Genomic DNA, 24,544 nt, shown 5'->3' with positions numbered 1-24,544 from the left:
ATTCTTGGGATATTGTTCGAGTGACAAGACTGAAAGACTGCAGTGTCTGTTGTGTTGTTCACATTGCAATGGCAAAATTAACAGAAAATGGCAAGAACCCGCTACACAGCACTTAAAAAAACAGATGACTGTAGCGTTATCACATTATTACTTGCGTAGTTGCATCCGGATAATAAAAAAAATGCACTTTCACTCTTTTGAATGTGGTCAGAATCTGTCCTTCACCACTTCCGAATGTCTTGTCATTGATCCGATCATAATGCGTCTTTGGTGGATTTACATCTTTTTATTTTAACAATAGTGATTTGATCACCGAAACACATGTTAATGCAAGCTATAAATGGGGCCTAAGTGTTACAGTGCTGACAGTCTAACCACATGCTAATGCTCAGCATGCAAAAACCCTCTGATGTTGTGTCTCTTCATCCTCTTTTAAGGATCACCACTAAAATAAAAATTAGAAGGAAAAAATCTAAATAAATAAAAAGTCGGTTTGTGGACAACTAGTCGGCCATCCGGAATGTTCTCATGTCTGTATTTACCCACTGATACCCACAGAAAAATGCCCTTCAGTGGACAAAGAGCCCAACAGCAACAGATTCTGGAGATGCATCCAGCACCCCAACAGCATCCACCACAGCAACAGTTGGAGCGGTAGGGGCAGAGCAGGAGAGCTGTGACTCCACAGAGACCGCTGCTGCTAGTGGTGAAAATGATGGTGTGTGTGTGGACTTCATTCTTTTCAGTTTCTTTTTTCTGCATCGATTCATTCAGCCTCTTTTGCTGAGACTGAAATGGGCTTATAAATTAAAGAAGTGTATAAAAGCTCTGAAAAGAGGAGGCCCCATCTTTCATTTTAAGAAAAAGCTTTGATTCCAAGTGGTGATGAGCATTAAATACTATGAGCATAAGGAGCATGTAGTGCATGAGAGACATTGATTTCTTTTTTGCTTAGGATGTGAGTGTTGCCATGGTTACTGCAGCACATGACACATCTAGCAATGACCTAGATGAGAGTGGTTTAGAACGTGTATTTATGTGTGGTGTGAGAGTGTACAAGCGATATTACCCCTGGAAACCGAGCAACTGTATCAATGCATTTCACGTTTGCAGTGTTTTGCATATTCAAATGAAAGACGGGTTCCCTTCATCCTTGAAAGACTTTGGACAGATGCTATTAACAAGCAAGATGTTTCCCGATTTCGGATTCTCTCCTATACATCTTTTAGAATTTATTTGCAGCAATAGACTGTTTCATTTAGGCCTATATGTTATGCTATCGCTTCTGCTGTCTAGTATTTTACAAAAGACAATTTAATTGTCTTCTAGTAAATACAGTGAATGTTTCATGTGAAGGTCCAGATTGACATCTCTTGTTATTTTGTTTGTAGTTTTGACAGACTTCAGAATGAGGAACTAGCATGCTGCTTACTGCATTGCACAGTATACTGCCTACTATTGTTTTTAAGTGGTACAGTATGTGAAACCATATGCGATTGTAAACAGTAGTATGCTAATAGGGCTGGGTGACATGTAAAAAAAATATTTTTTACAATAATAATCAAAATAAATAAGCCTAGTATATTCCCCAAATAATGCTGCCAAATGTGTGTTCTATCATATTTGTGTTATATTGCGTTTTGGTAATACAGTTAATGCTGCCTAAAGAAAAGAAAACTCAAATTTTAGGTTCAAGTTAAACATGTTTTGCATTACTTTACGATTTAATCACTTTCGGTACAAAGACATATATTACTGAACCCGCAGCGTTGTATTGACAATGCATGCCAACCAGGTGGAAATAACGCAAACTAAAAAAACAGCACATCCTGAAATGATCAGAGATCATTTGCGGCATTCTTATAGATGACATTATTCTTGCAAACAGTTTTCAGATGAATAAAACCGAGAAAAATTTGTGAAAACTCTTTCATCATCGCAATCAGCATTGGGATCTTTGTAAAGATATCGTCGATATCCAATTACATCGTCCTATTGCCCAGACCTATATGCTACACATTGGGGGTCACGTGACATCACTACTTTGCATGTATAATTCAGCTAGTGGTAATATCCAGTTATTATCTCAGACTGCAAAATGTTAAAATAACCATATTTATTTCTGAGTATCTGCAGTTCTACACAGCATTTTTGTATTTATTTATTTTTTATTATTATAATTTATAGTATTGTATTTTAATTGCTAGTTCGGCAGGATATAATTTTTCTAGTTTTATTAGCATTTGTTTTAGGTCCCAGTAGGAGTAGCCCTCTAAGCTGTGCTTGCAGTATTTTCTAACAAAACAAAACAAGACAAAAACAGTATTTAAATAAGATTTGTCAAGGTTAAGTAATCAACAAGTGGTCTGCTGGTTTCCTCCCTTTTGTTCCAGCTTCTGTGGATGAGACCTCTTCCAGTGCCTCTTGCTCCACAGAACCACAGACCAGACTGAGTCGATCTTCACAGGTACCCGCAGTGCTTAACTTTACCTTAGCACTGAGCCATCACCATCATAACTAATTCTTACATGCAGGAGGACCCTTCAAGAATGAACTTCCATCTCATCTTCATCCATAAGCACACAGTACTCAACTCCTCCTCATAACATTTTACTTGCCCTTCCCTTTAAAGTCACCATGTGCAAATGATTCATCGGTGTTGTACAGAAAGTTGATGTTATGAGTCAGATCAAGAAAACCCCACAGATAACGTTGACTCAGAAGCCTCTAAGTTACGTAGGGATTCTAGTTTGACACATGGTCAGATCCTAATCTGGTTATTTGGTTAGTGGAGCATTTACAGTAAATGGAAATAGCTTTTTAACCCTATACTTTCACTAACTAGGTGTTGATTGCCAGTCTTCCTCCTTCCACCCTGTTCTTTCTCTTAGTATTATGTGACTGTGTATTACAGAGTAAGGAGGATTCTGTCATTTACTCATCTTTGTGTCATTAAAAATAGTATGACTTTCTCTCTTTTGTGGAAACAGGATGGAAAATGTTGAAGAAATGATTGGTCAATGGTGTCCATAGAATGAGAATAAATGCAGTCTACCCTGATGAGCTCCAAATACATTTCCAAAAAAGCACCATAAAAGTTTCATTTAAAGTAGTCCATATGACTTGTACACAAGTCATTTGAAGCCATAAGGCGTTGTGATGAATAAACCAAAATTTAAGTCATTCTCACTGAATATTTTCCCCTTCGATGTATCTGTTATATCTCATCACACTGTATATTCACGATCCAAGTGTCATGCAGTAGTCAATCACTATTGAAATCAACGCATTGAACTATACCGTAAATAATGTTTTTTGTTACAATAGTCCGATAATCTTACTTTCTTAAAATTCGTAACTTTTGGCAGACATAAAATTAATTTCCATATTTTTCCTCAAAAGGATAGTTCACCCAAAAATAAAAATTCTCTCATAATTTACTCACCCTCATGCCGTCCCAGACGTGTATGATTTTTTTTTCTGCTTCAAAACACAAATTAAGATTTTCAGAAGAATGTTTCAGCTCTGTAGTCCCTCACAATGCAAGTGAATGGGAGCCAAAATGTTAATGCTCCATAAAGCACAAAGTCATCAAAAGTAATCCATGCAATTCCAGTGGTTAAATCCATATCTTCAGAAGTGATATGATAGGTGTGAGTGAGAAACGGATACAGTAAGTCACCCTGCCCAGTAGGGGGCATATGAATGTGAATCACCAAAAAGACGAGAAGAATGTGAAAGTGAATGTTAAAGTGGAGATTGACTGAGCAGGGAGCAGCATTTTTAATTATAATAAAAATAGACTAAAATATTGATCTCTCACCCACACCTGTCAAATTGATTCTGAAGATATTGATTTAAACTCTGGAGTCGTATGGATTACTTTTATGCCAACCTAAGTGATTTTTGGAGCTTCAAAATTTTGGCACCCATTACTTGCATTGTAATGAAAAAGAGCCGAGAATTTCTTCTACAAATCTTCATTTATTTTCTTAAAGTCATATACATCTGGGATGGCATAAGGGTGAGTAAATGATGAGATTTTTCATTTTTGGGTGAACTATCCCTTTAATGCCATTGTTTTCAATGTGTGTGTGTGTGTGTGTGTGTGTGCTGCTGACATTTATTTCTCCCATTTCTCTTACAGTCAGGGAGACAGAGGAAGAAAGCAGTGATGATGCCCCGTGTAGTGCTCACTCCTCTCAAGGTCAACGGTGAACACGTCCCATCAGGTTACGATAACTCTTTTTCTTGCTAGCTCTTCTTTTCCCCCTTTGTTTTCCCACTCTGCAGTGGTTTGTATATCTATTCCCTCTGACTGTGGATGCTCTTTATCTCAGTGGCCTGACAGAGTTTGTAATTTTACGCACTGACACTCTCTAATCATTTTATAGTGCATTGTCCTCAAGGGCAGTTTTCCCACAGTTCCCTCCTGTTGGCAGCCTCCTCCTCATTTTCTTGGTTAACTTTGCACTAAAAACAGCATCTTTTCTAGAAGCCACTGATGTTATTGTTACTTGAATGTCAATACCCTCAGTGTGAAAGCAGTGTTTCTGGTTTGTCTTATCAGCCCTGCTCTGTTCCCATTGGATATCTGCTTTGCATTTGCACCTTAGAGATATCCATTCACCCCTCTTCCTCTTTCCTCTCTGTGTCTTGGGATATGGTCCCTTTTGACTTTCGTATTTTACGCACATGCCAAATCTTTGCCTGTCACTTTGGCCTCTTTAGTGCCACTAGCCTTTATGCCTCAGCTGCCCTACCCTCACACACTCATTCTCAGAGAGTCTCACCAGCCTCCATCCTCCCCCCACCTTTACCCTCAGGAGCAGCGGGGAGGCGCAGGGAAGGCTCTAGGGGGGGTCCAGGCCCCACTCTCCGTGCCCGCTCCGAGCTGGGCTGGAAACGCACCCAGCACTTCAAGAGCATGCGTGGCCTTCGTTCAGGTACAGAGGATGAAAACAAGGATCCATGTATTAATTACTACCACCTAAGCCCCTTGCTTACCACTATCTCCCAGATCATCAGTAATTAACATTAGGGAATCCTCCTCACCTGCCCCAGGAATTAAACTGATGAAATCTTGTGGCTTTTAGCCAATTACTCCAAGTAATAAAAAATAATTTGTCAGCCGTTACTGAATATTTCATCCACCAATTAAGGAGTCTGAAAAAAAGTGTGCAAATAAACAAATAGCCATTCTTGAATTAGTGCTAGCATTTATTTTTCACATTAGATGGGTGGATGCAAAACATTGTGTAACATGTGTCTGTTTGCCATGTTTTATGCTAATAAATATAGAATATGGGTTTCTTTTTTAATCTTGTTTGAGGCTGTATTTTGTATGCAATATAATGTATATTGAATGCAAAAAATTGCATTAGCAGTGACATAAACCTCCAAAAGTAAAGGTATCATTCAGTAAGTTTACATACACCGTTATTATTGAGCTAGAGTTGGTTTTTGCATAGTCATACATTCTTCACCTGTCTGTCCAGTTCTACATGACACAATGCATAATTGAATATTTGAAGGAAGTATATCAGCTGAGGAAGTGTTAAATACACATTGTTCATCATCTCTGTCTTTTAGCACACACAAAATGCTAAGCCAGTCGATCCGATTCACGTTCTAGGCAAAGCCGAGCTACAATCGCATCATCTAGGTCTGTTAGTCTGACTTCACAATAATCTGACTGGCATGATTAATTCGGACAAAAACGTTTACATGACATTGTAGAAAGAAAAAATATTGTTTTAGTCTGACTGAAATCAAACTTTTAAAGTGTAAACCCACTTAATATGTGCTATTACCAGTTGCAATTGCAGTATTTACTCCATTGCCTCATCTCTGGTAAACAATGTATTAAATGCTAGCTTAAGTAGACAAACCTTTGTGTCAGTGCACCTGGCATGGAAGACCAGGTTTAGTAAGCAACTATGTTTGAATTTCCTTGTAGTGCTTTTAGGCACTCACTTGCTTCCTGACTTAAGCAAAGCTCAATTGCCAAATAATGAAAAAACTTGTGACTCAGGTGGAATGTAAAACTATTATTGCTTTAATGGAGTTCTGCTTTAACAGACTGTAAATAATAAATATTTGCTATCCCTTAATCATATATTCATGTACGTTCATTATCAACAGATTCATAATATATTCACAGATATTGTATGCATCAAAGTAAACACAAAAGAAACTGCTCTGAAGAAACTACATACATGTGTTCCTGCCATGCACAAATCCATAGGTCAAATTATGCTATCGTGTATACTTAATGCAGAACTGTATTTACAGGTCCCATGAAGAGGAACAGAGGAGGAGTGGAGGTGGATTTTGAGACTCCAGGCTCCATCCTGGTCAACACTAACATTCGTGCTCTCATCAACACACGAACCTTTGCTGCATTTCCCACTCACTCGCAGCAGCAACTCCTCCATCTTCTTCCAGAGGTGGACAGACAGGTATGAGTTAAAGACTTAAATTTTATTTTACTTACATCTATGTATATTTCTCACATAATTTCTCGCCTTGTAATGCATAGGTTGGCCCTGATGGCCTTGCACGGCTAAGCAGCTCAGCCCTCAATAATGAATTCTTCACTCATGCCTCCCAGAGCTGGAAAGAGCGGCTTGCTGAGGGTGAGTGTCTTTCTAGTTTATGAACAGAAATTAACAGAATGGAAATTATAAAAGGTAAAGTGACCTAATATGTTCTTCTAGACAATATGCAATAATGGTACTTAAAAATGTTTTTGCTTTCTTGAAGGCGAGTTCACACATGAGATGCAAGTTCGGTTCAGGCAAGAGATGGAGAAGGAGAAGAAAGTAGAGGCATGGAAGGAGAAATTCTTTGAGGAGTATCATGGTCAAAGGTTCAATAGCCTCTTTAAGAATCTGCTAATCTTAAAGTGTTAATGAAGCTGCTGGAGAAAGTTTATCTTTTTGTTTAATTCTGTTTTATTTGTTTCTGAAGGTCTGGCTTGACTAGAGAGGAGGCATTAAAACTCACAATGAGTGATGAGGGAGATGTTGCAGGTGCAGTTCTGGACTCTGATTCTGCCACAGTGGTTACACCCAAGAGGCGAAATGTTGGAAGACGAAGGAGGGAAGGCCGTATAAGACGCCGTTCACGAGCTGACCTTAGACGTAGGGCTCGTCGCACACTTTGCAAAACTACGGCTGCAGCTGTTCCACCAGCAGAACCAACTGAGAGCAATACAACCTCAGATGTTGTAACATCAGTTGCATCACCAGTCCCAGAAGCTACAGTAGTTCAGGGAGAGGTGGTCCTTCAAGAAGACCTTGGACTGAAAGCCCCAGAAGAAGACCTCTCTGCAGAAGCAGTCCCCTCCCCTGTTCCTGTACCTACACCTCCTCCAGCCTCCACAAACTCAACCTGCGATGAACCAGAAGCCTCCACACACCTGCTGTCTGAAGTGGCCGAACCGGCTGTTGCATCCACCTCCTCTCCGTCCTCATCCTCTTCTTCAACATCGTCATCATCGTCGCCCTCTTCATCTCCCTCCTCTGCCTCAGACAGACAGGCTTTTGCCGCAAGCTCTGACTCTTCTTCCTCTTCCTCCTCAACGGCTGCTGTTGGTACAGACCCGCTTGATGACGGGGCTTCAGTCATCACCACTGGCACAGCAGGCACAGGTGCAAGCAGCAGGGAGAGCAGCCCAGCAGCCAGTCCTACCACAGCAAGCCCTGCACTTCAGCTCAAAGATCAGAAGAGGAGGCCAGACGAGTCCCAGGCCTTCACCAGCTTTCCAGAGAAAAGAGCGCGGCTGGATGAGCGTCAGTCCTTTCGTAACACAGTTGACTGTGTGCACTCAGAAAAGCCACAACCTTCAACAGAGGAGCCTAAGGTCCCGCCAATCAGGGTATGGTGGACACGATTGATTGATTGATTGATTGATTTTTCAGATTAGTCAGATTGGTAGATAATCGGTTTTACAAACGTATGCTTGAACCTTATTCTTTGCAGTTGTTTTAAAATAATATCCATGAAATTAAAACCTATCTCATGTGTTTCTCTTCCTCCCACCTCCTTAGATACAGCTCTCCCGGATCAAACCGCCCTGGGTCAAGGGGCCGCCAACGTACCAAATCTGTCCCCGCATCGTGCCCCCCAGTGAAGGGTCGCGGCGCTCTGGGACGGGGGCGCGCACCCTGGCGGACATCAAGGCCCGTGCACAGCAAGCCCGAGCCCAGCGGGAAGCCGCTGCTGCTGTTGCAGCCTCTGGGGAAGGGGGAGGGCCTCGGGGGAGCGGCCCGGGGGGTGGTACTGGGATACCGGATCGCACCTGCGGGAGGCGTTCAAGAGAGCACCCGGGTCCCGTTGAACCTGGAGGAGGAAGACGAGGAGAAGGAGGACGAGATGATTTGGAGGAGCAGGAATCGCCTGCGAGCTCTCATTCATCTGGAGCACAACTACAGCTGTCCAGTGTAGATTCAACAGTGATGCCTCAAGCCACAACCCCACTTACTCCACCATCTCCATCCTCTGTGTTTTCAAACCCATCTCTGCCACAATCAGAGTCTCCAAAAACACTCACACCATCACCACCTGCAGCTGACAGCCCTGCATCCCAGGACCAGGTGGAGGAGATTTGTGGAGTGGAAGATGTGACAGCCTGCCCAAGTGATAAAGCCTCCGAGCAGACCTTAGAAACCCCAGTGCCTACGCCAAGTGAATCAGAGTCTTTTTGCAGTCATCAAGAGGGCAGAGCTGAGGAGACGGAGTCCATTGAGAGTAGAACAACCACGCCTGTTTGCACCTCAGCATCAAATGATACCATTTCTTTAGTACCCACTTCCATACCAGACTCTCTGCCAAGATTTGGGGCCCAGGGTGTGGATGTCATTAGGACCCTGGCAGCTTCATCTCAACCCTGGGAAGGTGAACAGAATGGTGGTGAGCATCATCCAGGGACAACTGGCGTTATCCAGCATGGTTCAGACATAAAAATACCCAAAGAGACGCCCATTATTGCCCGAAATGGATGGGTGGAAGGGAGTGAACAGCATTCCATGAGAGAGGGGTTGTTACCAGAACATAAGAATTGTGGAGGTGATGCTGATGCCAAATATGAATCGGGCTCTCTGCCTTGTCTGCCAGGTAGTGCTGGAGAAGATGACACTGGAGCACACAGTGATTCAACAGAAACTGCATCAGACTTTGAAAATGAAACTCAAGAGAATGAAGCCATAGACTGTCATGGAACACAGATGAATAGTAACAACATACAATTTCCGAATTCAAAGTTACAGAATCAGCCTGTCATTCAGACCCCAAGTCGACTTGCTTCATCAATGTTGAGTCCTCCACAGCAACAGCAACCAGTCATACAGGCCCATGTATCTAACCCTACCCACAATCAAACTGTCATCCAGGCTCGCTTCCCTAATGGTGTGCCAAACCAGCCAGTATTTAATCCTCAAAAGCAGCATACAATACGTATCCATGCTATAAACCATGCTCAGGACCAGACTGCTGCTGCGCCCACTCAAGCCCAATTGCATGCATATATCACACAGGCAGAATGGGACCAAAGCAGAAATCTAAGAATGAATGATAACAGCAATGGTGTGAAGCTCTTTGTCCCAACAGAGGATGAAAACAAAATTATCAGCAGAGGGCCTGCAGAGGATTATGGACTAAAAAATTCTCCAGTTGCTCCAATTGGCAGAAGAGTCTCGACTCCAAACTCAACTCGACCAGTTTCCTCAGTAGAGGCCAACAATCCTCTTGTCACCCAGCTTCTTCAAGGTAGCCTACCGTTAGAAAAGGTTTTACCCCAGCCTCACTCGGTCAGCAAACTGGAAATTAATAGACTCCCAGGTGCCCCTGCGGGTAACACAGCAAATCGTCAACCTGGAGGACCTCCAAGGAACTTGGGTCCACGTTATAGAGGCCCATCTGAGACGGGAGGGTCTATAGAATCTAGTGGCTCTGAGTTTCAGCACAAAGCCCCATCAGCTCGAGTATCTCCTGGACCTGGCTGGAACTTTGGTTCTTCCCCACCAGGTTCTGCTCAATCACGAATGGTATGCTTATTTGAGGAAGCTAGCCCAAGATCCACGAATATTCAATTCAGTTCCCAACAACCAGGAGGTCAAGTGCCCCCAGGAGCAGTACCTGTCATAACATCGCTTCCCTCAAACTCTGCTGTCAGGACCTCAATGGAAATTAACTCCCAAAATGCTCTGGTTTATGAATCGGCTGTCATTAAAGAGCACCCTGGACCTCAGCCTCAACGGGGTGAAACTCCAGAGAGGCCTGCTGGCTTTCAACAACATCCAAACAATCTCTCCCAGTCTGTGTGCAGAACCACGGCTGATGCTCCCTCATCTCCACGCAGCAACCTTTGTCCCTCTGAGGTTGTACCTACTGTTAAGATTAACTGGCGCCCAACCAAACCCCAGCCACCTCAGACAAATCAGCAACCGCTCTCCCCTGTAGCTACAGTAAAGAATGAAGTCACCTCACGCCCTTCGTGCCAACAAGCTCTCACCAAAAATTCACCTGCTCCTATCAGCTGCAATACTTCTTTTGTTATAACCAAAAAGGAGCCTTCGAGCACTCTGGACAGTTTTCATGGTGGTGGTGGAGCTATGGAGGGACTGCTAAATATGGAAATGTCTCTTGCCAGAATGGCCAAAAAGGAACCAGTCAAAAACCCTTATCGTCGCCAAACAGACACCTCAGCCACTCCTGTCTCCTCTCCTTCCTCGTCTGCCTCTCATCTCCCTTATCAGCTATATGGCAAGCTACCAAAACTACAGCAGTGTGGGGGGTCCTCCACCAGCTTCAGTTACACAGCTAATGTTTCCATGGTGGACGGTAGTGGGTTCTCCCGCAGTTTAGCTGATGGTGTGCTGCAGCTAAGGCCACGCATGAGTGTCGGCAGTGGTGGAGGCCAGAATTCTAAGCTAAGCATTCAGGCATTTGCAGACAGTGCCGCAGAAGAAGTGGCTCTGAAGTGTTCCTGCCGACTTAAGGCCATGATCATGTGCCAAGGCTGTGGTGCTTTCTGCCACGATGATTGCATTGGCCCCTCCAAACTCTGCGTGTCTTGTCTAGTGGTCAGATAGTTTGATGCAGCTCCTCAAAACTGAGCCTATAGGTCAGAGCAAATACTTTGGCCACTCTTGACATTCTAGCCCCTTGCAAGTGGTTATATACTACAGGAAGTCTTGGACTCTTGTGAGCGAAGATGTGGCTGGCCAGATTTTTGTTGATGGGCCAGGCAATACAGTAGGGCTTGTAAGATAAAATTCAGTCTGTATTTTTGTTGCATATTTTTTCTATTGCTGTTATGATGGTGTTATTATTATTATGATTTCAATAATAATTATATATTGGTATTATTATGTGAATTTACGTGGCACGGTTGATTGTCAATTGTGCCTTTTCTTTCCCCCTGCAACAAAACATTTACCTCATCTACTTGACACCAGTCATCAGTTCAGTGAAAATGGTGGCGTTCCTGTTTATTTTCTTCTCTTGATGACTCTGTGAAGAGAGCTTTAAGAGTATTTTTTGTGTAATGTCTTGCAAAGAAATATTTTTTTAATCATTAAACGAAAAATTACATTTTTGTTAAGTGCTTTCCCTCCTTTTGTTTTCATTTTATTTTCTCATCCAAAGTGAAGTCCAGTCTGTACTTGGCGGTTAAGCACAGTATTCAAATCTAATAAAGCTGAAAGTGAGCGTATTTTATCTGTATTTAACTGAGGGTGGAGTGGGCCACTGGTTTTTAATTTTTTATTCTAGTAGCTCTAGTATTGTATTTTATGATTAGCACATGTGCAGATAATATTTGTTTTAGTGTCACCTGTTCAGGAAATATTTTATTTCTCCATCCCTCATAATAATGCATATTTAGATATGGTCTCTCACACTATACAAATCTAAATTCTGTATTTAATGTCCATCCCACACATGAGCCAAAACAGTATTTCATCAATCACTTTATTGAATTTTATATTAAATGTTTATTTAAACTACAGTCTCCATTTTTGTCTCAGACTAGATCAACAATGTAATAGTTAATGTTTCCCCGTCACTGGGAACATAGAAAAGGTACTTTGCCTCATACAAGTAATTTTGGACCCTTTGGTGTTTGCTACATTTAGCACCCACTTTGAAAAGGCTATAAATATAATATATATTTATATATATATATATTTGCCACATTCACTTTCATTTAAATTCAAATGAGTTGTAGTTAATAAGCAGATGTAATATTGCAAAACATTTGAATCATCTAAAATTCCATCACTGTGAGAAGACATTTCTTCAATGATGTATGCCTTTGTTCACCTATTCTTTGTTTCATTTGGTTAGAGAGATAACAGCTCCAAGGATATGACCTTTTGCCCTTTTCTAAATATAGAATTTTTTTAGAATGGTTTGTTCATAACTGCAACAATATAAAATTTCAATCCCAATGACACTATCAGTGCTTTTAAAATCACTGGACAAATTGTAACCATAATTAAGAGCACCACTATACCTATATAACTATACCTTCTGAATATCAAAACAAAGACCATGATGTCAGTACAAATTAGGGCTGTCAATTTAACATGTTAATTCAGTGCAATTAATTTTAATGCCTTCAATGATATGGACAATTCCAGAGAAATACAAGCTTGTAGTCCCACCTGTTTACTCCAAAGGGCATTAAGTGAAACTTGAGCTGCTTGACAATGTTCAGTTTATACAGAAAAACACCCTTGAGCAGCAGAACAACACAAACATGCATTATGCTTTTGCGTTCAAAACACTTGGGAGTGTAAATCGGAACTAAGGGATCTCAAGATGTGTTCTAAGTATTAAACTATATTTAACTTGACACAGTGACCTAAAAATTGTATATTTATGACGCAACGCACCAGACACTCTACACAAGCATGTCTGACGCAGGTGTAAATTGACGGTCTTTAAACAAGCCCTCATAATAAATCTCGAACTGATTGACAAATTCACTTGTGAAATGGATTGCTGTGAACTGTATGCCAATGATTGACTTATGATCAATAATATGGTAGTAAACAATACATTGTATTCTAAAGCCGCTTTTTGTATTGTCTTATCAATGATTAACTCTTCTGCTACAAGAATGTAATGCATTGTAATTATCTGAATTTGTATTTTTTTTTTATTATATATATATATATATATATATATATATATATATATATATATATATATATATATAATATTTATATTTATAGATAACTATGTATCATTATTTCATAATTATATATAGAATTATATTTATATGAGGGGCTTTCTCAGCAAATATTTGTATATGCAAATAATCGCGATTAATTAATTGGGACACCATGTAATTCGATTAAAAAATGTCATTGATTGACAGCCCTAGTACAAACCCAAGATTATTTTTAAATGGCAATAGCAAAACACATCAGATAATCAGTCTTTAGCTTGAATTTCCTGAAACTACAAGACTGTTTATGTTGGGAAGACAAACACCTTTTTTTTTTTAACCTGTCTTTGTATCTGCACACAATATGTGTCAGTAGGTACACAATTACACATTTGATTTTACAAATCCTTACACCAGAAGAATACAAGTGGCTATAACAGCTTCTATGTTAATACATACAGACACAATCACTTACTCAAATATATGCACAAATGCCAAGAGATTTTTGTTACAAGAAACAATACTGCTTTTCTGATTTAATAGATGATTATCCATTTATCATGTGTCTGTTTGAAAAAGTCCATCTGCAAATTAAAATATATAAATTTTAATTCTCTTTGATACCGTGGTGTAATGGTTTGTACTCTTGGTTCTAAATCCAGATATTACATTTTGTAAGTACATATCTCAGTTACATAATGTTGTGTAATGTAAAAGAACAAAGGGTGGTGCAGTTTAATGTGGCCAGGACAATGTGGTAAGACGCTGTTAACTTGAAGCACTTCATGTTAATTTAAGGGCTAGTACATCAAAAAATGAAAATGCTCATAATTTTCACACCCTCATGTCATTCCAAACCCATATGACTATCTTTTCTTTCTTTATCAAATTACTTCAGAAGACTTGAAATATGATGCATGAGCTGCATTAACTACATTTATGATAAATTTTTCCTTTAGTTTTTGTGTCCCACTTTAAAACCCACCCTCAGATGTGGGTTTTAAACTACATAAGGATAAGTAAATTGTCAAAAAAATATTTTTGGGTGAACTATACCTTTAAGAGAAGCTGGAAATAAGATATGATGATTTTGAAATAAAATCGGTGACTATACAGCCAAAGAGTCTTGACAGGGGTTGATAGTGACGGTGTAAGGTACCTGTGAGTAGTCTGTAACATAAGACTGTGGTAAGTGGGATCTACTTCTCTCTGTAGTAAAGAAGATACAGCTTGAGAGGCTCTGGCAAAGGCAGGCTGAGTATCCTCTTCCTTATAAGGTTAACTGGAGTCTCTATCACCAAAATACCTCCCTCTTTTCTCCTCCCATCCTCCTCTTTCTTCTCCCCTTGTTCACAAACCCTCCTGCAGTCTTCATCTTCATCCTCATTGTCTGTCGATGACTGGTTGTTGTTGTTATCCATGGGTCCAGGGATCATACGACTCATGAATAAATAACTATTGGTCAGTAGAGCTGAATCGCGGTGCTCACGTTTTTGTCTAAGGAGATTTCTCCGCTGGGATTCAGTTCTCCCGAATAGGGGCAAGGATCCAGACCCAGCTTTCTTTAGAATGTGACGAATGTTGATACGGGCCAAATCCTGGAGACTCCGCACCTCAAACATGGCAGCTGGGTAATATGAAACAACATACACTGATCAGTATTAAAACCACATGCCTAATATTGTGTGGGTTTCCCTCGTCCCACCAAAACAGCGGCATCCCACATCTCAGAATAGCATTTTGAGATAATATTCTTCCCACCACAATTGTACAGAGTGACTATCTGAGTTACTGTAGACTTTGTCAGTTCAAACCAGTCTAGCCATTCTCTGTTGACCTCTCAACAAGGCATTTCTGTCCACAGAACTGCAGCTTACTGGATGTTTTTTGTTTTTGGCACCATTCTGAATAAATGTAAAGACTGTTGAATCCCAGGAGATCAGCTGTTACAGAAATACTCAAACCAGCCCAGCTGGCACCATTAATCATGCCACAGTTTAAATTACTGAGATCACCTACTGAGATTACTTTTTCCACCTGCTGATGGTTGATGTGAACATTAACTGAAGCTCCTGATCCGTATCTGCATGATTTTATACACTGCACTGCTGCCACACGATTGGCTGATTAGATAATCGCATGGATGATTGTTGGTGCCAGATGGGCTAGTTTGAGTATTTCTGTAACTGCTGATCTCCTGGAATTTTCACACAACAGTCCCTAGAGTTTACTCAGAATGGTGCCAAAAACAAAAAACATCCAGTGAGCAGCAGTTCTGTGGACGGAAATGCCTTGTTGATGATCAGGTCAACAGAGAATGGCCAGACTAGTTCAAACTGACAAAGGCTACAGTAACTCAGATAACCATTCTGTACAATTGTAGTGAGAAGTATAATCTCAGAATGATGCAGGTTGGCGCTGTTTTGGCGGCACGAGGGAACCTACACAATATTAGGCATATGGTTTTAATGCTGTAGCTGATCGGTATATATACAGAAAATGGGTCTAATTCATGAAACAAACAAAACAAATGTTTGTGTAAATTGTTCATAATACTACTCGTAAATGGTTGCATCAGGCTTGTTCAATGTAGGTTGCACAATTTGAGCTTAAAACAAAGTTTTATCATTGTTTGAAACACTTTTTGACTGAATTCAAGCATAAACGCTAATAGCATTATCATTAAATTGTAGTATATGAATAAATCATTGATGGTAACTTACGTAGGGACACTGCTCTAGGTTTGCAATTTTCCCTGTGTTTAGGGAGCACCAGTGGTGCAAAGGACACAGCTATTATCTTTCTTGCCTCCCAAGTGTTATATCCTGTTCGAGTAATTTTAGTGAGCTAGAACAAATGAGAAGTATATCAACATAAATAAAATATCTTTCTTGGATTACCTGAGATCAGGTGCACTGTAAAAATTGGTTTGAGTTTTGATTACTCACCTTTTCTTCCAGAGGCAGTACTAAGATACCCCCTACTTTTAACAACTTCTTCAAGTAGTCTTCATGTTCCCTCTGGACTCCTGCGCCGCAGTAAACCCTGTCATACTGCTTACTTTCTGGGGCAATTTCCAGACAGTTTCCCACCACAAAGGAGGGCTCACAGAATTCAAACCTAGAGCAAAAAGGTGTTGATAAGCAGTATTTCAGATACAGACATTTTTCATCCTTTTTCGTACTAGAAATAAAAAGATAATGAGTGTGTTGTAGACACATTTTTATTACAAAGTCAAAAGATAAAGTTACTGCACCTGTCAAAACTGTCATTTGTCTTGATGAAGAAGTCCAGCTTCTGGTAAGCATACTCTATAACATCTTCATGCAATTCAACACCATGATTCACACCAAATGGCCCTGAAACAGTTTAAGTCAACGATCACATTCCACACAACCATTTCTGCAACAACAAACCTCAAAATAATAATTGTAATGCCGCCATATGTTTGTAACATGACATTGATTCCAGGTGTTTAGCTGATCATGTCAGCAGTGTTATTGACAGTGTGATAAGAAAATTAAAACCACAGCTTTCCGATTCTGTATGAACTCACCCAATATAAGTCCAACCATGGTGCTGAGATAGCCTGTGCCACTGCCTAGGTTGAGGAAGGACAGGCCAGGCTGAAGGTCTAAGGCCTCCATCACCTCAGAATAGATACACGGTGCAGAAAGATGGATGTTGCCATGTCTCCAGGCCAGGTCCTTGTAGGCACTGTCACGAAATTCCTCTAGATAGTAGTCAGCACGATCAATGGCCCTGAAGGCATGTTCAACCAGATCAGAGCGAATGTATTGGGCCTCTTTAAGGTTGTCAATCAACTCGTCATTGTCTTCCCCAGCACTTACTGCACCTCCCATTTTATCTCTTTGTTAGGGGGGAAACAGAAGAAGAAAGAGGAAGAATATACAGTAAGTGTGCACATACTGTATCTGAAGAAGAAAGTTTGGAAACATACTAACTGTTTATTTGAGAATTGAGACTAGCATTAAAGATTAAAGGGATAGTTCACCCAAAAATTTGAAGCTCCAAAAAGCATATAAAGGAAGCATAATAGTAATCCATAAGACTCTTTTTGTAATCCATAAGGTTTATTCCATGTCTTCTGAAGAAATATGACAGGTGTGGGTGAGAAACAGGTCAATATTTAAGTCCTTTATTACTATAAATTCTCCTCCATACCCACTAGGTGGCAACATGCATGAATCATGTGTATTGCCAAAAACAAAACAAGAGGTGAAAGTATAACTGAAAGTGGGGATTGACAGTAAAAAATGGCATAAATATTGATCTGTTTCTAACCCACACTTATTTATTTCTGAAGATATGCATTGAACCACTGGAGCCTTATGGATTACTTTTAATCTGCCTTCATATACTTTTTAGAGCTTAAACATTTTGGTACCCATTCACTTGAATTGTGAAGACCTACAGAGCTGACATATACTTCTAAAAATCTTTGTTTGTGTTCTGCAGAAGAAAGAAAGTCATATACATCTGGGATGGCATGTGGGTGAGTAAATGATGAAAGAATTTGCATTATTAGGTGAACTATCCTTTAAGTTTAATAAAGCTGAATTGACCAGCAATAACTTTTTTTGTTTGTTTCGGTACTCCAAAAAATGAACAGCATATATAATTATCAAAATGTATTTGTTTTAATATTCTTTGAATTAATGCTGAACCTAGTGAACTAGGGCCATGTGACATGGAAGGCTCCTCATGAAAAAAATGCCACCATGCATAAAGGTCAAGTCAATTAATTTTGATTTGTATAGCGCTTATCACAACATACATTGTTTCATAGCAGCTTATATTAACAGAAAATGATGCTGTAATGTCTTCAGTCCAAATTGTGCAGTTTAAATGAATAACACGACTGAAAATCTTTTGAAATCCCTGAGATAACATCTGAAGCTGTATACACAGATGAGCCAAAACATTATGACCACACAGTTGAAGCGAATAACGTTGACCATCTCCTAACAAGGCCACATGTTAATGTCTGGGTAGATTAGATGATAAGGGAACAGTCAGTTCTCATAGTTAACATGTTAAATGCAGGAGAAATAGGCAGGAGTAAAGTCCTGAGAGACTTTGACAAGGGCCAATTTTTATGTTATGGCCAGACAACTGGGTCAGAGCATTTCTGAAACGCAATGCTTGTGGGGTGCACCTGGTAAGCATTGGTGAGAAACTACCGACAGTAGTCCGAGGAAGGTCAAACCGGTGACATATTGGGCGCCCAAGGCTCATTGATGCGTGAGGGAAACAAAGGCTATGAAGAAGAAGAAACCTTTATTTTTGGGCACACATTATACATTTTTAACATATACAGTGAAATTCATTTTTTTGCTTAGCCCAGCTTAGCTGAGCACAGGGCAGCCAGGGTCAAAGGCCTTGCTCAAAGGCCCAACAGTGGCATCTTGGCAGAGCTGGGGCTTGAACCCCTGGGTTCCAGTTAAGAGCCTTAAGAGCTAAGCCACCACTTCAACCAATGGCATCTGGTCTAAACTGACAGAAGGTCTACTTAAGTCACAGAAAAGTTTAATGGTTACGGGAGGAATGTGTCACAACACACATGCTGTACTTGCACCCTGCTGTATATGGGGCTGCGTAGCCACAGACAGGTCAGAGTGCCCATGATGACCCCTGTCCACCATCGAAAACACCTTCAATTGTAGGGCACGCAAGGTAGGAACTGGACCTTGGAAAAGTGGAAGAATGTCGCCTGGTCCGATGAGTCCCGTTTTCTTTGACATCATGTGGACGGCTGTGTACGTGCGCACCATTTACCTGGGGAAGTGATGGCACCAGGATGCACTGTGGGAAGATGACAAGTCGGTGAAGGGAGTGTGATGCTCTGGGTAATGTTCGGCCATTCTTGTGCACGTCAATTTGACACATGCCACCTACCTAAACATCGTTGCAGATCAGGTACACCCCTTCATGGTAATGGTATTCCCAGCTGGCAGTGGCCTCTTTCATTTTCATTTTATTTTTACATTTTATGCATTTGGCAGACGCTTTTATCCAAAGAGCCCTTACTACAAGGGCAATCCCCCTGGAGCAACCTGGAGTTAAGTGCCTTGCTCAAGGACACAATGGTGGTGGCTGTGGGGCTCGAACCAGCGTCCTTCTGATTACCAGATTACCAGTTATGTGCTTAGACCACTACTCCACCACCACTCTTTCAGCCAGATAATGCGCCCTGCCACACTGCACACATTGTTTGGGAATGGTTCGAAGAACATGATGAAGAGTTCAAGGTGTTGCCCTGACCTCATAATTCCCCAGATCTCAATGCGATTGAGCATCTGTGGGATGTGCTGGACCAACAAGTCAAATCCACGATGGCTCAACCTCTCCACTTACATGACTTGAAGGATCTGCTGCAAATCTCTTGATGCCAGATACCACAGGACACCTTCAGGGGTCTTGTAGAGTCTGTTGGTTCTGTTTTGGCAGCACGCAGAGGACCAACAGTATATTAGACAAGTGGTCAAATGTTTTGGCTCATAGGTTTACTTCTTTCATTATCATGATTAATGACCTGTAAATAGGAATAGGCAATCTCATAAAATGTTGGTTGAAAATCTCAATAAAAAAAGAACTGATTACAAATGACCAAAAGTTATGTGTATTGTGTATCCCCCCTAAACATTTCATTACTAAAACTACTTAAAAACTAACCTCACCTTTTCTAGCAATTTTTACAATTACATTTAAAGGGATAGTTCATCCAAAAATGAAAATTCTCTCATCATTTACCCCCTCTCATGCTATCCCAGATGTGTATGACTGTCTTTCTTCTGCAGAACACAAAACAGATTTTTAGAAAGATATCTCAGCTCCGCAGGTCCATACAATGTGAGTGAATGGTGGCCAGAACTCTGAAGGTCCAAAATCATATAAGGCAGTAAAAAAGTAATTCACATGACTCCAGTGATTCAATGCATATCTTCAGAAGCAAAATAAGTTTGGGTTAGAAACAGATCAATATTTATGCCCTTTTTACGATCAATCCCCACTTTCCGTTATACTTTCACTTTTGTTTTTGGCAAGTCGCATACTTCATTTATGTTGCCACCTAGTGGATATGGAGGAGAATTTATAGTAATAAAGGACTTAAATATTCATTTGTTTCCCACCCACACCTATCATATCGCTTCTGATTCAGATTTTTAGAGCTACAAAAGGTCTGATCACCATTCACTTGCATTGTAAGGTAAATCACATAAAGGAAACATAAAAGTAATTCATATGACTCCAGTGGTTAAATCCATATATTTAGAAGCGATATGACAGATGTGGATGAGAAACAGATAAACATTTTAGTTATTTATTTGACTCTAAATCCCCACTTTCACATTTGAAAGTGAAACTAAACAGACACCAAATGTGGCTTTCAGATGTAAAAGTGAAAGTGGAGATTGACTGTGAAAAAGGACTTAAATTGTGATCTGTTTCTCACACACATCTATCATATTGCTTCTGAAGTTATGGATTTCACCACTGGAGTCCTATGAATTACTTTTATGTTTTCTTTATGTGATTTTCCTTACAATGTAAGTGAATGGTGATCAGACCTTTGTAGCTCTAAAACCATTATGATTTTTGGAGCAACAAAGGTCTGATCACAATTCACTTGCATTGTAAGGATGTACAGAGCTGAGATATGCTTCTAAAAAATGTGTGTTCTGCTGAAGAAAGAAAGTCTTACACATCCAGGATGGCATGAGGGTGAGTAAATGATTAAATAATTTTCCTTTTTGGCTGAACTACATTTAAAGCTGAAGTATGTAATTCCTGTGACATTAGCGCCACCAAATGGAATTATAAATATAAACAATGTTTTCAAACTAGCTTTCGGATTACGCCCCTCATCTGCCCTTTATCAAACAAAGATATAGCCCCACCTCCAACTCACGCCATTGGTGGAGTAACGTTGTCGTGGGTGAGGCGTGTCCAAGCAGGTCGCCCAAAACAAACACAGGAATTTATATCGTGTCACACAGACAGAGTTCTTACAGTTTTCCACTAAGCTGTATAACAGCACAAATACCTTTTTGTCTTCATTTTGAATAGTATTTATTCTCAAAATGTGTACTTGTTCTATCTTTCATTGAAAGAACCCCAATTTGGTTTTATATAACAATTTGTTAGGCTATATAATGCAATGACATTAATTCCTTTTTAACAGTGGCTAAATTGTCCTGATACTTTCCAGTTCAACATAACTGCAAATGTGTCAATATTCCTTCAGTCAACGTATGGTGGCGCTGTGCCGCTCTGCAGGAAAGTTAAAGCTTCCCTAGAGACGCTGTTGCAGAAACTGCAGATGTGAGGAACGGTCCCCACCAATCACCGCGCGGTCAAGTGCAGCTGCGCCATTCGCTAAAAACAAACGCGGACACATGTTTTTGATAAATAAATGGGCCGTTTCTCAAGTACAGATATGAGAAAGCTCATTAAAAAACTTTTTTAAATAATAATAATATATATATAGGCCTATATATATATATATATATATATATATATATATATATATATATATATATATATATATATCATTGTGCATGCTTCTTTAGTTTAGAAGCGTTAGATAATGTATTACCCACGAGTTAAGCATTATATCACCACGTCAGAATGAAGCTATGACAGTGAGCACGACTCATACTATATTTATAATCTTACCTGCGAAAAAGTAGTCAAAATGAAAACAAAGAGAAATGGGGATGGAGACGTTTTGGGATAAATTCGTCACTGGAAACACCTCGGCGACTCCACAGTCGACTAAGCTGTATCGCCTGACTGAAACACCCGAACTATTTTTTGTAAATGCTCTCCATTCGGTTTAATGGCTCCTGTTGTTTCTGTCTCGGTTTCTCCCCATAAACGTTCACTGCGAGCAGCGGGAGATGTAAACATTGGCCAGCTGACTCAGTGACGTCACGAACACGGACAGAAACAACAGAGTTCAGAATGGCGTAAAATTAATCAAATAATTTTCCTTATGAAGAGACATGTCATAGCTAAAATAAATAAATAAATAAAATATTTTCAAAACAAAGTTGAAAGCTGGAAATGATATGATCTCTAACAATCTTGCAGAAATCAGACCAAAAACAAGTCGAGTAGGGACAACTCCAAAATAAAGAGTAACTGAGTTGAATCACTGTGTATCCAGTAGATGTCAGACAAGTATTCAACTGAGGGAGTGTTTGGTTTGTCTTTTATCTTTGGTTTGATAAAATGTCACAGATCATTACAAATCTTAGGGAATGAGCAATGTCTTTTAAAATATGAATGTTGGATCAAGAATTTATAAGTCTGTAATTATGCGGTCATGTCAAGTCAATAACAGACTCAAATATGTTAAATGACACACTTTGGTGATAGAATTCCCATTTATTTTATCAACAACATGGGCAAAGACTATCCATATGCAGCAATCACTAACACAGAGACATTTAAATAAAATAAATATGCAACAAGCTCTCCATTCAATTTGTTCTTAAATACTAAATAAATAACAATAAATACATCATATCTGTTCAACCCACTTCACTCTGGAGGGTGTCAAAATACTTTTTATGGAAAACAGAACTCATTAAATAAAGGAGAATATTAAAAATCAATATAAAATATTGTTAGGTAGAAAATATTTGCACTTAAAAAAAGAGATTATAAATCTCTGTCTTTAAAATAAATAGGAAGGTTTATAAAACAATTTGCTATTAATATTCTTAAAATATTGCCTCTATCACAACACAGAGGGCAACGTCACTCCTCTTAATAACTGCTTAAAAGCTGTGTATATATTGTTTTATAAATAAATTAAGTCCATATATATATATATATATATATATATATATATATATATATATATATATATATCATTGTGCATGCTTCTTTAGTTTAGAAGCGTTAGATAATGTATTACCCACGAGTTAAGCATTATATCACCACGTCAGAATGAAGCTATGACAGTGAGCACGACTCATACTATATTTATAATCTTACCTGCGAAAAAGTAGTCAAAATGAAAACAAAGAGAAATGGGGATGGAGACGTTTTGGGATAAATTCGTCACTGGAAACACCTCGGCGACTCCACAGTCGACTAAGCTGTATCGCCTGACTGAAACACCCGAACTATTTTTTGTAAATGCTCTCCATTCGGTTTAATGGCTCCTGTTGTTTCTGTCTCGGTTTCTCCCCATAAACGTTCACTGCGAGCAGCGAGAGATGTAAACATTGGCCAGCTGACTCAGTGACGTCACGAACACGGACAGAAACAACAGAGTTCAGAATGGCGTAAAATTAATCAAATAATTTTCCTTATGAAGAGACATGTCATAGCTAAAATAAATAAATAAATAAATAAAATATTTTCAAAACAAAGTTGAAAGCTGGGAATGATATGATCTCTAACAATCTTGCAGAAATCAGACCAAAAACAAGTCGAGTAGGGACAACTCCAAAATAAATGAAAACATGTTTCCGCCTACAGACCACAAACTGTAGGCTCTAGATGTAAAAGTTTTGTAAGCAATAATACAAAAAAAGTTCGGAATTGCGTATTACCATGGTACTATTCGTACTATTTCTGCTATAGACAGACATGGCAGAAGTAGTAAGTGTGGTAGATAGTATGCCATTCCGTCCTCGGCATGTTAGTCCAATGTCGTCCATCTTTGGAACGCTCTCGGGAGGCTATTTTCAGTCATGCCAGTGCAAATCATATCTGCTGGAATTGGGAAAGACCGAAATCTCACAAACGGTTGGTCAATATTACGATAAAATAACATAATTGAAATATTGATGTGTTCAGCAATATAATTGGTTAATATTGGAATCATAAATTGTGCTTCTTTACCACGTATTACGCTAAAACACGCAATTTTCCGGCTTCTATAGCGAATGCGCATGCGCGTTACCGAGTTGATTGACAGGCGATGTCTGTCTTTAAAATGTGATTGGCTATTTTAACTGTAAGGTGGGACTTCCTTTCTACATTCGTTGACAGTTGGTTCGCTCAGAACTTCTTGGTTGGGCGTTCAAATTTCTCCCATTAATTTTAATAGAAGTGGCCCTTCTCTGCTACATAGTGTCGGACAGAAATATGGGCACATGTCCGGCACTAGCCATAATATTTTATGACATTCACAAACACCCGTATCATTAGCCTTGATAAGAAGGCCATTTAAAAATGAGCATTTTCAATTATGTAAGCACATGTTCTTAGTCATTTACATACATTTTAAAGAGTGAGCTTGATATTAATTTAGTCAAAATGCAAATACAACCCTTTTTACATTTTCATAATTAGGATTAGGTATATTAAAATGTCTTCATA

At 39.6% G+C, this 24,544-nt stretch overlaps 2 protein-coding genes across 5 annotated transcripts in view; one reads left to right on the top strand and one right to left on the bottom strand.

The window, feature by feature from the left end:
• asxl1 (ASXL transcriptional regulator 1) overlaps positions 1-13,157 on the top strand; it is a 39,853-nt gene extending 26,696 nt beyond the window's left edge. The window contains exons 4-12 of one of the 2 annotated variants that reach the window (XM_052091004.1): positions 559-718; positions 2,394-2,467; positions 4,148-4,232; positions 4,827-4,946; positions 6,295-6,461; positions 6,542-6,638; positions 6,766-6,871; positions 6,973-7,882; positions 8,055-13,157. In XM_052091004.1, coding sequence (XP_051946964.1) covers positions 559-718; positions 2,394-2,467; positions 4,148-4,232; positions 4,827-4,946; positions 6,295-6,461; positions 6,542-6,638; positions 6,766-6,871; positions 6,973-7,882; positions 8,055-11,096 — 4,761 coding nt within the window. In that variant the 3' untranslated portion in view covers positions 11,097-13,157. The remainder of the gene's footprint in view (positions 1-558; positions 719-2,393; positions 2,468-4,147; positions 4,233-4,826; positions 4,947-6,294; positions 6,462-6,541; positions 6,639-6,765; positions 6,872-6,972; positions 7,883-8,054) is intronic. The other variant, XM_052091005.1, reaches the window with a different exon arrangement.
• An 83-nt stretch (positions 13,158-13,240) lies between these two features.
• Positions 13,241-24,046, bottom strand: LOC127618865 (protein-L-isoaspartate O-methyltransferase domain-containing protein 2-like). Of its 3 annotated transcripts, none has more exons than XM_052091526.1 (6): positions 23,773-24,046; positions 16,737-17,050; positions 16,437-16,539; positions 16,129-16,300; positions 15,904-16,027; positions 13,241-14,807 (listed from the first exon to the last, which is right to left on the bottom strand). In XM_052091526.1, the coding sequence occupies exons 2-6, from the start codon at positions 17,041-17,043 to the stop codon at positions 14,380-14,382; spliced, it is 1,134 nt and encodes a 377-aa protein (XP_051947486.1). In that variant the 5' UTR covers positions 17,044-17,050; positions 23,773-24,046; the 3' UTR covers positions 13,241-14,379. The 3 variants fall into 3 exon arrangements, with proteins under 3 accessions (XP_051947486.1, XP_051947485.1, XP_051947484.1); XM_052091525.1 differs by lacking the exon at positions 23,773-24,046 and adding an exon at positions 23,210-23,747; XM_052091524.1 differs by lacking the exon at positions 23,773-24,046 and adding an exon at positions 21,881-22,226.
• Positions 24,047-24,544: the final 498 nt, after the last annotated feature.

Source organism: Xyrauchen texanus, chromosome 25 (assembly GCF_025860055.1).
Source record: "Xyrauchen texanus isolate HMW12.3.18 chromosome 25, RBS_HiC_50CHRs, whole genome shotgun sequence".
NCBI classification, from domain to species: domain Eukaryota; kingdom Metazoa; phylum Chordata; class Actinopteri; order Cypriniformes; family Catostomidae; genus Xyrauchen; species Xyrauchen texanus.
Note: the sequence above shows the minus strand (reverse complement) of the source record. Positions and strands in the feature narration are given on the sequence as shown.

What these genes read in the sequence shown, in the direction of transcription:
- LOC127618865 (XM_052091526.1), bottom strand. Translation starts at nt 17,043, where the DNA reads ATGGGAGGTGCAGTAAGTGCTGGGGAAGACAATGACGAGTTGATTGAC. An exon ending in ACAAATGACAGTTTTGACAG is followed by an intron (nt 16,301 to 16,436) that starts GTGCAGTAACTT and finishes TTTTTGCTCTAG; the next exon opens with GTTTGAATTCTGTGAGCCCT. An exon ending in ACCTAGAGCAGTGTCCCTAC is followed by an intron (nt 14,808 to 15,903) that starts GTAAGTTACCAT and finishes CATATTACCCAG; the next exon opens with CTGCCATGTTTGAGGTGCGG.